General features: G+C 40.0%; 1 protein-coding gene across 15 annotated transcripts in view; it reads left to right on the top strand.

The window, feature by feature from the left end:
• Positions 1 to 5,598: 5,598 nt before the first annotated feature.
• Positions 5,599 to 16,736, top strand: part of LOC311064599 (muscleblind-like protein 2a) — a 28,228-nt gene continuing 17,090 nt past the window's right edge. For 13 of the 15 annotated variants that reach the window (XM_084084486.1, XM_084084487.1, XM_084084477.1 and 10 more), the window contains exons 1-3: positions 5,599 to 5,688; positions 5,809 to 5,902; positions 12,467 to 13,190. In XM_084084486.1, the coding sequence (XP_083940612.1) occupies positions 13,017 to 13,190 (174 nt within the window). In that variant the 5' untranslated portion in view covers positions 5,599 to 5,688; positions 5,809 to 5,902; positions 12,467 to 13,016. Of the gene's footprint in view, positions 5,689 to 5,808; positions 5,903 to 8,889; positions 9,106 to 12,466; positions 13,191 to 16,736 lie in introns of those variants that run through there. The other 2 variants (XM_084084483.1, XM_084084484.1) reach the window with 2 other exon arrangements.

Genomic DNA, 16,736 nt, shown 5'->3' on the forward strand with positions numbered 1-16,736 from the left:
CCTTCGATGAGTCCGATTGATGAAACTTGCTACAGTCCAAATCTCACTCTACAAGTTTGCCTCAACTATTAAAGTGATAAAGATGAAGTTGATATCTCCTAAAAGGTCTGATTCGGTAGATGCTTATTTGATCAATCAGCTTGTTGATTATCTTATTTGGCTAACCCTAGGGGGGTGGGGGGGATAGATAGCTGACTTTGAAAGTGGGATTACAGGTTTACCATCTAAACTTAATCTCTCCATCTGGTTTCCAGACAATCATGGTCCGGTCATGAACAAATGTCCCACATCTTAAATGGATGCATGTATACAGGGGCCTCTACATAAGTAGGCATTACAGAATAGTGGATTTGATATCAAAGCAATGAAAGCATCTCTTCTATTTTCAGGTCCTCCATCATGCTGTATAAGCATTCTACTGTGAAGCTGAGCATGTTTAGCCTGTGTAATGATTCTGTGTTCTCTAACATTACAGCTAACACCCCTGATGTCGTTGTTGTAAATGAAAACCGCAGGGAGGTGTTCGTTCTCGAGGTCAGCTGTACTTTTGATTACAGCTTGGAGGAAGCCTTTCTAACCAAAGTGCTGAAATATGAACAGCTATAGAGTAGACCATCTCACAGCTAGGCTACAGACTTTGGTAGCCTAGGGCACATGCACAAGTTGGTTGTGAGGGGCTTACAAATGACCGGCCTCTCCAAAAGGAGGGCCAAACAGTTTGCAAAGTACTGCTCAGCATCAGCTATTATAGGAAGCCGCTCAATTTGGAGGAGGCGTTGTTTCCTTTATCCATGATTTATGTCCACTGTGTCAAGTATGTCAGCTATATTGCATGTAACAATGTTCTGCACTTTGCAACTGGCTGTTTTCCTATTGTCTGACTGGCAGTGTTTATGTCCTTTGTACAAGGCATTCTTGTACTTCTGTTTATGTGGACATAAATAAACATTTCAAATGTGTGTGCGTGCATGCGTGCTGGTGTGTGTGTGTTCTTTGTGAAAGTTTGGTACAGGGGTGCTACTGGGGCTGTGGGTGGCGTAGACCAGCAGGAGGCAGCACCAGAGGATGCTCAACCCTAAAACCCTTTTTAGTGGGATTTCGATTATACAGGGTTCAGCTTTATAGCCTTCATCACCAAGATCAGCTCCTCCCTTGACCCTATGGAGGAAGCCCATATTAAGACTGAAGTGTGTTCAGTTAATGTAGGCTACCAGGCTGATGTCAGACACAACAGAGCCTATATCATTCTATAATGCTAATGGCCTCCTAAGGTTCCTTAGTATAGATTGCTAGGTCAGCCTTTCAGGCTATTTTCCACCCAAGTGGCAGAATAAACAATCAGCTGGAAGTTTAGTCTTCTGTACAATTTAGCTGAGAAGCAGATAATTAGCCTACAATTAGCGTACAAAATAATAAAGCAAAAGGCTGACGAGTCGACAGAGAGACGGAATGGCGTGGAATTGGTTTCAATCAAGAACTACAGGTTTGTTTTTTGTCTTTGGATGTACCAAAGCAGCTCAGGCTTTGGTCCCTTTTCTGTGGCATAGACTTGACTGCTGTTTCTGCCAAGCTTCTTTGAGTATCAATGCCTTGATGAACGTTTTATTGAGGTTTTGACTGAAAGAAGGCTGAACGGGATACGATGAAACTTTCTCTTGCCACTGTAGAGGCCAGGGCCAGATCAAACAAGTGCAGCCAGTTGTTCAGGAAGAGAATATTGAACCCTACCTCAGCATACAGGGTTTCTATTTCACTGTGTGTTGTAATCGCTCAGTGATCACTGAGTGAAGTAGATAGGCCTACAGCTTGACTGTCAAAAGGCCTCGAGAGTTTCTTGAACCATTATCCCACATTCCACCCAAACCCTGCATTTGTGCAAAGATATGATTTTGTGAAAGCAATAGAAATATATAAGGTGACACTGACATCTAGTGGCAAAGGCATAACATTGCTAGTTGTATTATATTCTCTGATTTCCATTTTTTTTGGGTGACCTTTAGATGCAGTAAAATTTGATGAATATTCAAAATCAGGCTGTACACACTCCAGCACATGATCTGCCCTGCTTGTGCTTCATTCAAAATTCTTCACCACTAGATGGGGTGGTATGCAATGCCCTCTATTGCCAAACGTGTTAAAATTAGCCAAAAAGCCTTTAAACAGCATTTGAATTGATCTAGTTTATGTGCTTTGAAACCTGAGGAGGTTTTTGTCAGTACTTTTGTCCCGTTCATTCAGGAGCAGTTGTCTACTTTTTTTTAAAGCCCTGATTTTACTTGGTTTAAAAAAAGCCCTGGTTTTAGGGTCCCATTTAATTGTCTGGTTGCAGTTGCTGTTTTATGCCATGTTTTTAAACCAGAAAATTGCAAAAATGTAAAGTGTGTTATAAATAAAATGTATTATTAGCTATTATTATTATTATAAATAGTTTAAAGATGTATTGGGTTCACTTAAAAAAATGAATTGCAAGCACAATTATATTTTGTAGTAAAACATTGCCAGATAGGTTTGATCTCTCTATGGCAGTTTTCTGTTGCAGTTTTTTGTTTCTGTTGCAAACACTGTAACTCTGACATGTATCTGACACCCACATCACAGTTCAAATAATGTGTCATTAGACAAGTAGTTCAAAGTAATATGTGATGCATAGGACACCAGAGTTCTCATAACTCCATCAAATACCCAGCTTAACTTGAAGCTACGTACAAATGAATGGTGTGGCCTAGCTTGTGTTAGATTATTTCATTCAGAATTTGCCTCTTGATCAGTACTTTCAACTTGCTGGGTTATTGCAATGTTTGGGACAGATCATAGTACATTTGAATTATTAAGAATAACCTAAAATCATTGGGGTGCTCAAAATGAACAGAATCCTATGGCTTCCTCCAAAATCAAACAACCAACAGCCTGCTTTGTAAAATGGTCAGCAGCAGTAATATCATGCTGAGAAGTATTATTCAGTTAACCCCAACATGCCAAAACCTCCTGTATGGTCCTTTAAAATCAAAGGAGAAGAATTATAGGTTATAGGTTGAATTCTCTGCACTTATATGTGAGTCTGTTTGACAGTGACATTTCCCTCGAAGGCTGCAATATGGTGACCTTTTCATGTGGCTCTTGATGTCACTGCTCTTTAGAAGGGGATTGTCAATGTGACAGATCAGATAAATTGCACTTCCCCTGACTCAGTTTCCAGAAGCATACAGTAACATAAATGAAAAACAAATACTGAATTGACCATAGCGTGTGTGTGTGTGTGTGTGTGTGTGTGTGTGTGTGTGTGTGTGTGTGTGTGTGTGTGTGTGTGTGTGTGTGTGTGTGTGTGTGTGTGTGTGTGTGTGTGTGTGTGTGTGTGCGTGCGTGCGTGCGCGTGCACGTGCGTGCGCGCGCGCGCGTGTGCATGTCTGTGTGGAGGCGGAGAGTATGGGAAGTATGCTATGATATACCAGCCACTGGCAGCCAGGGACATATTAACATTGATATAGCAGCCTATAACCTACTGTTTGTGTTGAGTTAGTCTCAGTTACACAATAGCATCACATAAATCAGAGTTATAAGTTTTGAATAACTCAAGTACAAAAGTCAGACACAACAAAGAGTTCAACCAGAACCATAAGCAACTGAAGTATTTGTGTGGCTTTTTCTGTTCTTACCATAATTTGGCACATGTATGCATTTGTCATTTGGCAGTCAAATGTGCTCTTGCATTGCACTACCTTAAGCACATGGAAGGTGCTATGCCATGATGTTGCCAGTTAGGTGGAGCACAGTTTTAAAGCTTGCCAACGGTCTGAAATTCCAGTCTGCTCATCTTTTTTTGGACGCATTTAACAATACAGCCCATCATTCCATGCATACCAAATTCAATCTACTGGAAAGAATGTGTTGTCTCCATAAATACCTACCTAATCCCAAATCTGGCACCCGGATAAATGGCGGAGAAATAGTAGTACAGTTAGCCTACATATTCCATGGAAGGGTAGGTGAGTCCAAACTCATAAGGCAAGAAAGAAGACATGATCTCAGTGAAAGTGGAGCACCTATTATACAGATACAGAGAGAAAAAGTAAGCAATACCGCCATTATGACCTCAGTCACACATATGTAGAGATTTTGCATCAATGATGAAGCATTATTTGCAAAATCTCAGTCCCTGATCTTTCTCTTGCACTCTCTCACATTCTCACACTCACATGCACGCACGCACGCAAGCACGCACGCACGCACGCACGCTCGCACCCACGCACGCACGCACGCACGCACGCACGCACACACACACACACACACACACACACACACACACACACACACACACACACACACACACACACACACACACACACACACACACACACACACACACACACACACACACACACACAGTTGATCTAGGTCAACATCCATCTTATATGACCTTGAGAGTTCATTCATTCATTAATTTATTTATTTGTTCATTGATTCGTTTGTTTGTTCATTTGTTTGTTTGTTTGTTTGTTTATTATTCTGGTCAAAACACAGGCTACTTGGATCACATCAGCATACTGAACATCATTCAGCAGTTTTAATAGTAGGCCTATGTTTTAAGAAAAAAATGTAAAGACACAGGCTACTTGACAAAAGATAGTGATGGATAAAATGTCATGTTTTAACAAGGTAATTTTATCTGTGGTCTCAGTAAAAATCATTAAATAAAACAAATAGCCTAATTATGCAGAATGGTAGTCCACATAAACGGTCTCACATGTTAAATAGGAAAGAATTAATCTTAAATAAAGTGAATAATTAGAGATACTCTCATTGTATATGTACACGTTTGACAGAAATATAAAATAAATTCCTCAATTGCTCATACATTTATGAGCAACAAACATCTGTAACGTGGAAAAACCTCAGTGTTTCACTGCTGTTCCCTTGGCAACAAGCAGCAAACCCTTGCCCTTCTAAGAGCCTCCTGGTATTCGTGTGGATCGTACCATGTTGCGCTTGTAGGGGGGTACGTCAGTACATTTCCATTATAGAAAATCTCAACTTGACCGGGGATTGGCATCTTCAAAACAACTAAACGTTTTGGTATTTCAACAATTTTGATAATTTGATATTATACGTTTGGCATCTTGCACAGTGCTAAACACTGTTACTGTGTTGGATTGCAGGAAATCCCTTCATCACACCCAACTGGCGGTCGTACAGTGAGCTGTCAGGGTTGCCAAATCTGCTTATTATAAGCTACTTTGGGCTTCTTTTTCTGTAAAGTTGCTTGTAGTTGGTCGTTGCGGCGGGTTGCGGTTTTTTGGGGGGCTTGTTTCTAAAATGTAGTTGCTTGTTTGGGCTTGTTTCCATTTTTTTCATTGTTTAAACCAAGTTGTCAAACATTTGCCTGTCAAGGACGCCCAAATAAAAGTATTTTATCCGAAAACGTTTTTCTTTTTTGTTCAAATAATATTCCAAATATTTCACTTTTTCTTTACGAGATGTTTTTGAAAATAGCCGATCTACAAGCTCACAAATAGCCAATGAATAGGCTTAAAGTGCTCACGTGGGCTTCTTTTGGGCTTGTTTTCATAGACCCGGTCGCGTGTTTCTCTCGCAAAACCTGGCAACACTGTAAGCTGTCAAACGCTTGTTGCTTAAATCTGTGCAGTGCTACAAAGTAACGGAAGAAGAAGTGAGGCTCGGGCTTCTTGACAGGTTGGTCTTCAAGCTTAGTTGATCATATAATGATGTCATCTTGCGATCGGGGTGATAATTAGGTGGATCGGCCAACAGATCGCTTCGATCGACTTCATTTTGGTCTTGTTTTCCTCTTAGTTCAATGGTGCTGCTGCCGTGCCGTCGGGTCGTGGCTGGTGCGTGACTGCTGCTGTAGCTCGGCTCTGGGGAGCGGTTCTCCTGTGATGATGAGGTAAGCAGGTGTGTATGTGAGAGTGCGTGCGTGCGTGTGTATGTGTGTGTGCGTGTGCGTGTATGTGAGATTGCTAGCAATCTAGCTAACGTTAGCTAATATCAGAGTCATGTATGCGACGTCACTGTCTGGCCAAGTATTTATGAGTAGCTAAAGTGGCCTAGCAAATAATGCTAAGCCAGATAAACTAGATGAAGCCCGAGGAAGTGACTAAACTAGCTGACCGAGTAATCTGTGCTATGTTGATTAACAGCTAATTTTGTCAACAGTTGTTTAGTTTTAAGTCAAGCTGGTGAAAACTTTGTTTTCCATGTGGCTATATGGAGGATGTAGGACGAGACCATGTTTCTATGTTTGGCCTACTATTAAATTACAGTACGTTAGTCAGGTATAGTTTGCCAGTGTGGCCTCGGGGAGGTGTTGTTATGCATGTCCTACATGATATTTGCACCTCCACTGTGAGCTTCGATGAATTGAATACAGTACCCAAAGGAAACAAGCCATAGTGCTTTCTTGGGTTTAATCCTTTTAGCATCCTTTTGTATAGAACTGTACTTTCTGTGCTTTTTTTGGGCAAACTTTTAATAAAGTATTCAATCAATCAAAGCTGCAGAAAGACTATCAATTGTGTTTATCACAGGGGTTTTCAAACTTTTTCATGCCACAGACTCCTACATTAACTATGTCCTGGAGATCCTGATATGAAAATATTATGTGCATTTATTTATTTTGAATTGTCAAAATATCATAAATGTACATGAGAAATCGATTCATAATGGTGATATTGAACATTGTTAGAATATGTCACACACTAATACAGATTCTATATGGCAATACATTTGAATTTGATTTAATTATAGTGAAATATTTCTCACTCTTTATACCAGTAACCTGTAATCAGTAATCAGTTTACAGTAACCTGTAAACTGATTGTATGACATTCTATAGTAGTTGTGTATAACTGTCTGTCTCTTATATGTCACCATGATTTGTGTGCATGGGGAACTCATTTGAAACAAGCTCAGTGCTTTTATGAGTCTTCCAGTTTAGTAGACCTCGTATTGTGAATTTGTACTTCCATGTACTGTTGTTCTCATGTCTTACTAAATAAAGTACATCAATCAATCAATCAATCAATCAATCAATCAAATAAAAGTAAACTACTCATTTGGCAGGGGACCCCCTGGAACCCCATTGAGGGCCGCCGAGGGTCTCCCCCTGACCCCGCATTGAAAACCACTGGTCTATTACACTCGATGCTCTAATCAATAAGTGAATCATGGTCGCGCTGCATACAGGAACAGAAAGTATGTCAATCTAAATGCAATATCATGCTAATTAGTTGGCACTGGTCATTTTGGGCAAATAATGTAGCCTACATTTCAGGTTTCACATTCTGCGAAACATTCTGTATTGATATTCTGAACCTGAAAATAATTGATTGGGCATTAAGTATATAGCGGAATTTCACTAAAAACATTACAGCAATCGTCAGTTCATATTGTAACTTTTACTTGCCTACCAAGAAGATTCAACCTGACCAGAGATTAGTAGAGGTGGGAAATTAACACATTTACAATCCAAAATATACTAAATACAATCCATACAATAGCTTATATTTTTTTGTGTCTATTTGTCCACTTTTTGAGTTCAACACGGGACAGACAGGTTAGTTACAGGATGAATATTAGAATATAAACAACACATGAGTGTTGGAAGTGGCCTCCTTGTCCATTCTTTAGCTATCAATAAAGTACTAGGGGTGTGGTTCATGAACAAATCTACACAAATCACAATGCAGTGTTTGATGGCGAAGCTCCACTACATGAAAAAGCTGGATGACATTGCCCCCACATGTACGAACTGGCTACTTGTGGGCATGTCAACTCGTGTCACACTCATGAGTTTCCCTTTGGCAATACCTGGTCCGTTGTACTGTTAATGCTGCTTTCCTTTTTGACTGGAGGTCATTCTGTTTCATGACATCATGCACATACATTACGTAGAAACATGAGCTGTGATTGATCTACTTTTGAGGGAACATGCAGATAAACCCTATTGGCCACACATTGTAATACATTTCTTTCTGCTTTTAAAAAGATTGTAACAATTGTATGTGTCATAATGTGAAATTTTGTCAATTCATAATCTCAGATCCACCTGCTGATTCACCGAACCAAACTATATCAGGGCAAGACCTATGTCATCAATATGACGTCATCAACATGACCTCAGAGATTTACAGGGTAGCCATGCTGTTATTAGACCTTATCTTGTTCTCTCCGCCATGCTGAAGGCATGGAGGTATGTTATCGCCCCTGTGTGTGTCTGTGTGTTTTTTGTCCTGGGCTAATCTCAAAAATTGCCGAACTGATCCAGTACTAAATATGCCAGTAGAACAAGGAAGCGAGATGTGTGTGTGTGTGTGTGTGTGTGTGTTTATTTTTATGGAAGGCAGTGGTGGTAGAATCAGGCTGAAACCTTGCCCAAATATGGAATCATGTCATAGATATGTCATAGAGGACTCAGGACTGACGTTTTTGACTAGCCACACTTCCTGCCGGAGTTACAGTTTGCACTCCACTGAGTACATAAACCACTCTAGTGTAAACTTATATTGACCTAGTCAAATAGCTTGCGGAGGGTGAGTTTGTGACTCATGATTGCTATACATCCGGATGTAGAGTAAAGAACATCCAACTGTAGTTCTTTTGTCAACTCTTGCATATCATTGCTGTCATACATTCTTGTAGTATTATTGATCAAGTTTTGTCTTAGTAGTAACATTTTCATTTACCAAAGAAATCTTGTTCAAGTCGCAGTTTGAATAATAAGCTACAAACGGCCTGCAGCCCAGCAGCCTGGCCTGTGCACACAGATTTCTACACAGCACACTAGCTTCTGACTTTCTATTGGCCAGTGATTTCTGGGAGGTCTTTCCTGGAGGCGGGCATGAAGGCAGGAAGGGGGTGGCTGGAAATGTTTCAGTCAGAGTTAAGCAGACAGCCTTTTTCCTACACTATTGCGGAAAGAAAATCTTTTTATGGATACCGAGGGCACAGGACGGCAAAGAAAATGAGAGATATTCTCCTGGTGATTATCTTCAGATGGTAACTACTCAGGAGAAATTGGACTACTAACCCAGATGCAGTAAATGAGGTTAGAGACTGTGTTCCCACTTCCCAGTACTGCATGAAGTGGAGGTTAGTTCCCTTGCTCTTGTTTCCTGATTTGCGCTTGAAGGAATTTGCTGCATTATGCTGTTAAATACCATGTGGTGTGGCTAAGGGGGGAATTACAGTAGATGATTTCAGTTTACAGTGGTGTTTGGAGAGAAAATGTGTTGCTACTGTTTGTTTGTAAGTTGGCAGTCACTGCTGACTACTTTCACTTCATTAGGTGTGTTCCTACTGTGTAAATTCATTCGGCTAGGGGAGTTAACCTCTCTTGATGCCTGCTCTGCAACTTCCTGAGTGAGTCAACATTAAATGCACCAGTCTGTCCCGTGTTGAACTCCCCAAATCTTGTAAGCCTATGTTTGCAAGTTTCGAGGTAGTGCTTCTTATATTCTGTATAGTGTTGGTGGGTCAAGAGTCAACATTTTATTACAACACTGTTTGTATCTACTGGAAAGAAACAGTCAAGCAACATTGTCTTTTCAAGGATAGACATTATGGGCCTATTTGTTTTGGAAGTTCAGTCATGAGTCCAGTCCATGACAGTCAATCTGTAGCTAGACATTTGTAGCTCATTTTGGCTAATGGTAGAGTAGGACTACAAGCACAGACGGCCTTCAAAATGTATTTTGTGTGCACAGCTAGCCTTCTTGGGAATACCAGATATACTTTTAAAGATTGTACAGTAAGCATTTGAAGCCCAGGAAAATGTTCCTCACACAATAGCACTACTATGAACTGAGGCTTATTTCAATGTAAACGCTCAGATAAACATTCCACAAAGTTATCCTCCCATATGTTATAAATGAATCTGTAGATCCAGAGAGATTCACTGGATGGATGGCATCACAAACTAATAAAGATCTCTTTTATATAGTTAATGTGTCCAACATAAAATTACCATTCAGGGTTGTTGTTTTTTTGTAAAATTTTCCCTTTAAGATTATTGACTTTAAATTACCTACTGTACTGTATATACTTAGGCTGACTCAGTAAATGGAATGGATGCAATAATGAACGCTTGGTGATCTCAGCACTAAACTAGGAACAGCCAGCAGTTTTTTAAAGCTGCTTTGTATCCCTATGAATTCAAGTCAGAGTTCATTACATGATGAAATTCTATTGCCTAGTATGCCTAATCAAAGGGCTAACGGTTGGATATATATTGTAAGTGTCAGAGCCATGGAATCCAGCTGCAATTCTATTATGTTCTATCTCTGTATATGCTACATAATTGTTTAAAGTTAATAACTATTCGGAAGTGGGCTATACAGTATTTATACACTACGTGTGTGTGTGTGTGTGTGTGTGTGTGTGTGTGTGTGTGTGTGTGTGTGTGTGTGTGTGTGTGTGTGTGTGTGTGTGTGTGTGTGTGTGTGTGTGTGTGTGTGTGTGTGTGTGTGTGTGTGTGTGTGTGTGTGTGTGTGTAAATCTGAATCATTTGTTATCTTCATAGTGAGATTTTTTTACATTTTTTTTTTACTACAATATGGACACCTTGACTTATACATTGTAGGTAATTGTTCAGTGATTCATTGGGGTTTGTTTAAATCTTTTCTATCCAACTATATAACCAATGAGACAAATACTTACTCAAAATGCCAATTCTATCATACACATTGCTTAGGGACAGTGTTGTACATCTAGATAAGTTAATGGTTGTGGTTCCCCAGTCCCCCAAATAGGCCTATATTTGTGGATTTGTCTAAATGGACTTTATCCAGTTCTGATGAGCATACTAATACTGCATGGAATACAAATGTCATAAACTCCAGGCTGAAGCTAATTCAAGGCCAGAGATATTGGTCAGTCACATGTATCATTCTGATTTGCAGAACACCACAGGGTTACAAGGCTGACTTGTCAAATCAGACACACTGGATATCACTGCTTTTCCCCTGGTGTGCTACAATGTCCTTCCACTTTGATGTAGTAGAATTATGGCCTACATCTATTACATCAGTTACAATTGTCCAGAGGAAGGTCTCATGTCTGCCAGAGGGATAGTACCACAAAATCCAAACTGAGCAATTTAAAAAGCATTAGGGCTAGGCGCAATTAGTCCATACCACCATACATTTAAATGAACAGGGGGTGGCAGTCTTATATGTAGGGTTTCCTTGAAGTGTGCTTAATCGATTTGAGACCTTGTGTTGTGTATATCCATTCCAGTCTAGGTCGAGTAGGTGAACTTCAAGTTATTACAAACTTGGTTCAACACATTGGTATCAGTTATAACCTATTCAGTGGAGATTGCTGTATAGATCATACTGTATTAACTTGCTACTGCTAATTACTGTAGCTCTGCCTCTGTACACAGTACAATCCTCAGTGTTAATTTTAGACTGTCTAAAAATGGACACAATTGGATTTTTAAACTCAGTTAAATTAACTCTAAATTTACTGTGTATCTAAGCTGTAATATCAGATGAGCACTTGAGTAGAAAACTACCCTACTTACATGCCACGGCAAAGAATTGAGTGCGCATACTGTGTGTAATTGGGGTTGTCAAGTGGGCACCGCCCATCTCAAATTTCTTGTTGAATCAGGTTCAAAACACTTCCAAATGTCTAAGCTTAGTTGCATTGCATACGCTCTTAGCTGGAAGGTATTAAGTACATCTCGTTTTTTTTATTTTGTCTTGGCTATGGATGCTAATTTTGATTTACGTGTGGTTCCTTGGGGACGAGCTGTCTAATTTAGAAGAGGGGCCTGTGTGTGTGTGTGTCTGTGTCTGTCTGTCTGTCTGTCTGCACCTATTAATGTAGCAAACCACTGGACCAATCAACGCCAATATTGTGCATGCTGCCAGTAGGCAAAGGAAGTAACTGCCTGGATACTTTTCACACTTGTGATTATTATTTTATTTTCTGCGTTTTAGAACTTACATTTTATACTGGAAGTCAATGGAGGTCTGAGGGCTAAAACTTTGCCCAAATATGGAGATGACTGATTTCATATTAGTGACGTCATATAGATGACAGACGTCATAGACTGGCCACATGATGTCCAGGATCCACATTGAAGCCATGCCGTTATTAGACCCCGTCATCTTTTATGATGTTAACCAACCCTCGTTAAAGGGCATTAACTGGTAACAATTAATGACCTACTTTTGTGATGTAAAATGAACTAATATGTGTGCTTTTCCCGTCAGCAAACTGCTACAGGCACCCAGTTTAGCCAAATGCAGGTAAATGTAGTAATTGTTTTGGTGGGTAAATTCTGGAGACCATCTGCAATCTGTGGCCGGTTCTACGTACATGCTCTTTTCTCCTTTCTCTTCTACAAACCTGACAACGCTACTAAACGGAAGTCAGTTTAGATTATCAAGTTGTCAAGTGTAGATCGATGATTCTCTTCAAAATTTATTCTTTTCTCTTTCAGATCAACAACAGAAAGTGCCTTTGAGACAACACCCCCAACTTGAAGCTGGTCTGTGAGCCTTTACTCCCTTTAAGGCCGGTCTCACACCACACCATCATAGGATAGATACCTCAGCCACACAACCTCTGCCACCATTTCAGTTTGTACAACAGCAGCACCTGAAGGAAAGATTTGAGGCAGGAGAAGATCTGGACAAAGGACAACGGTGCAAGAAATTGGAACCAGTCTGCAAAGTTTTTTTTCACAAACAGTTTTTTGCTGACCGTGATATTTCCGGTCACTGCCAGTACAGGAGCACACATTGAATGTCTCACAGAGCAACCACCTCACTCTTCCCTCAGTCGGTTTTGGCTGTCACAGAGTGATTGACTGGTCATCTAGTTTATTCATTGCAACTGATGGAGGGCTCATTAGTGTGCTTTAATAGAGGACTTTTAACACAGAGCCAAACATTTTGATCAACTTAATAGTTTTCCTTTATTTTTATATGGGATATTAGCCAAAAACAGTTTTAAGGTTTTTAATTTGTAACACTATCTGGTCTCTGGACATGGCTTTGAATCTTTCCTCAATAAGGGACACAAAATGGCTAACTCTGGAAGTGTGTCGGCAGTTTCAGAGAGGAACTTGCTCACGTAGTGATGAGGAATGCAAATTTGCACATCCACCAAAGAGCTGCCAGGTTGAAAATGGGAGAGTTATTGCCTGCTTTGACTCGCTAAAGGTAAGCAATATCAAGCACACTATATTATGCCTGACAGCTTAATGATACATTGTTATAATGGCGGAAAAAAAGGAAATGTGCAGGGAACTTTGTTGAATAATTGTTTTCATTGAATGTCATTTTCAGCAAGTATAAAAATAACAAGTTTGTGAGGTTAGGCCACACTCTTCCTAATAATGCAGACAAACGTTCACTTTACACCCCTCTCTTGTTGAATAGAGGTTATGGATGACTGCTGGCTTACAATTGGATTTCAACTGATTACCCCCCCCCCCCCTCCCCCATCACTGTGTGCAGTGTGCGGCCAGTTTTGGGTTAATCTGCATTGTGGCTTTCACTGCTATCACAACACAATGCAGTCATGCCCCCTCGATTATTCTCATGTTGAATCATCATCTTATCGCCTCAATTGCCAGTCAACATGCCCGGCCAAAGGCCCTATTTTATATATATATTATATACATATATATATATATATATATATATATATATATATATATATATATATATATATATATATATATATATATATATATACTGTATATTTTTGACATGATAGACATCTGGGTTGTAGTGAACAACACCAGTGAGTATCACCCCAAAAACTACCTTACATTGAATCTAAAATTAGCTAATTGTTCAGAGCTTACGTAGTACAAGTAGAGCAGTTATCCTGCTTATGTCTGCATATCTCCCAGTCATTAATCATCGTGATTATTACGAAGTGTCATACTGTTGCCACTGATTATGTTAAACAGTGCATGTATTGAACTGCTCTTCCCCCATGGGTCCATATCTACTGTCACGTGTTCCATTGTGATTGATGTCATCCCACCAAGAGAGACTGGCGCATGAGGAAACATGCTAAAGTAATTTTTACCAAAGGGACATTCGTTTTGTCATCTTTTGAGGGCACTCTATAGGTTTTACCTTACCTTAACTAGTACCTACAAGTACAACTCCTTCTTTAGTTGCTTCACAGACATCAAGTTATTTGTTGTTAGTTTGAAATATTGTGGTGAGAAAACACTAGACTAATGCCATCAGCAGCTTGAAACAGGATTAAAATGCCCACAGTCTCAACACACCCACACATTAATATTCACATAATATTGACATGATTTTAATGTCACACATTTTGATACTGTAGCTGGGATTATATCAAACCTGCATTGCAGTACTTGGTCACCATCTTTAACCATATAACCTCCTACAAATCCACTACGTCGCTGTAACCTAATGGGAAAGTGTATTATTTATTTTGTACATTGAAGCCCTAAGGAAAGTATTGTTGTATTTTCCTGTATTTTGAAGCCTAGTGTTTTTTTTCTTGTTTTGATGATATCTGGTATTTGTACAAGCCTTGAAAAATTATAGAGAGTCTGTTGTCAAGATCGAAAGGAAGATTGGCTGGGAAATCTGCTATGACTGCAGTCATGTGATGAAGTCACAGCTCTTCCTCGTGAATAGCCTGTTGTTAAAGAAAGGTTCTCTAACGTTGTCTGTTACTGACATTCACACTGTTATATAGTCAACTAATACTAACTTGCCAACCTTTTGCCAGTATTTCTTACAAGCTACACAGTTCCCACTATTTAACTAATGGTCCTTTTTTTCATTGTCCTCTTTTGTCATATAGCCAGGTGTAGGGAATGTGTGATTTTCATAAGCACTTCCAGTAGTTCTGAATGATGAAGGCAAAAATGACATTCCATTGCCATACTGGGTGGCTGATTTGAGCGGTCAGCATGTAAACAATTCACAAATGCAGAATGCCTGCAGTAGGTTTCTGCTGATTGACCAATTATTTCTAGCATTCTTGAGCCAACTTGATTCTGTGCATGTGGTGTCGTATAGTAACTAGTATCTCATGACTACTCTCAAATTGGTTAAAGAAAGTCCAACAGAGACTTGTCTTGTCCCCTGTTTGCCTCCATCTCATCTTAAAGGGGAAGGTGCTCTGCAGTCTTATTAGAACTGTAACCATGAGACATTATGACCGTTTACCCCTTTTAGAGAAAGGGTCATTCCTGTGTCTCTCTTCAATTGACCTATTCACACGGTACCCCCCTACCTCCCCCCACACACACACACACACACACACACACACACACACACACACACACACACACACACACACACACGCACACAAAGTAAGAGCAAAACGGCCGCCATGCGGTAAGGGTAACATGTATTTATTCAAGCTGTGGTGGCTTTCAGCCGGTTGCACGTCATGATTGCTGGCTAATTGTAGCTACTTCCTGTGTCCTGCCCTCTGATGACTGTTTTGGGTCAGAAGAATCCCCAGCAAAAAAGGAAATGTTGCTAATTCCCTTAGCTGACTGCTAGCATACTATAGTATCGTTATTATTCCAATTCACTTCCTCACTCATTTCAGTGTTATCAGTTATCCCCTTTTAGTAAGTAGGGAGTGAGTGATCATTGGCTTCTTTTCCTAAGTGCGAGACAGCTGTAGGCTACTGTACTTGATGTAAAGTAGAACCACTAGCTAAACAGGATGGGACTCCTTCACATCACTGTGTAATTACACTAAATGGTCTGCTGTACTTTTAGTGTTATTAAAGCCTCAGTTATAGGCCAATACCAAAACATCCTCTTACAAGAGTAAGGTCCGGAAAAATATCATCCTGGAGGGTTATTGAATTATGTATGCTATTTAAACCACAGCGGCCCAGTGAAAAATAATAATATTATGTCTTTTGTGGGGTTTCTTTCTGGAGCAGAAGAACCATAGATATAAAATAGGATAGGTTAATGCCCTACTTCTGTGTTTTACACCATCTGCTTTTCAGAGGGATGCAAAGATGTTTTGCTATGCATACAAGAACCTGCATGACATGCAGAACAATTCCGCATCAAACGGATCACAGAGGCTCCCTCGGTTTGATTACTTCCTCTTCTGTGTTTGACACAGAAGCACAACATAGCTATTAATGGAAATGTCCATTCTACACTTGTGCATACCATTCATTGCAGTCATTTAGGCTGGCTTCCAACTTAATGCTCTCTTCAGTATATTTGATTGAATGTTTTTCAGGAAAGCAGACGTAGCTCACTAGTTACTAATGCCATATACTGTAGTGTCATTGTCCTCATGTCCGATTCTGGTTGGGGGACCTGGGTTGCACCGTGTCAACCCTCTGTCCTTGCTTTCCTGTCTCTCTTCACTGTCTAAGTGAGGGGGGGGGGTTTGTCAGACAGACAGACAGACAGACAGACAGACAGACAGACAGACAGACAAACCAACCACACAAGAATTACTTAATGAATCAAAGTGGTGCACAAAGGAATTATTTACTAGCTCACCACAATACCAAAGTTAAAAGGCTTTAGGACTTGAGAGACAGGGAATACTTTCACTGACACCAGATACACTTATAATTCCTTTAACCTGCTTCTAGAGCACCATAAAAGTAAATTCAGTATGAATTTTTGTTTCGTTCCACTGCAGCCACTCCCCAGCTTTAGGGCTGTCTGTTTTTTTGTGGAGTGGTGTTTAACATTCAGTGTGTGGGTGGGGTGCCC

The sequence above is a fragment of the Gymnoscopelus microlampas genome (genome assembly GCF_963454915.1).
Source record: "Gymnoscopelus microlampas genome assembly, chromosome: 17".
In the NCBI taxonomy this organism is placed as follows: Eukaryota; Metazoa; Chordata; class Actinopteri; order Myctophiformes; family Myctophidae; genus Gymnoscopelus; species Gymnoscopelus microlampas.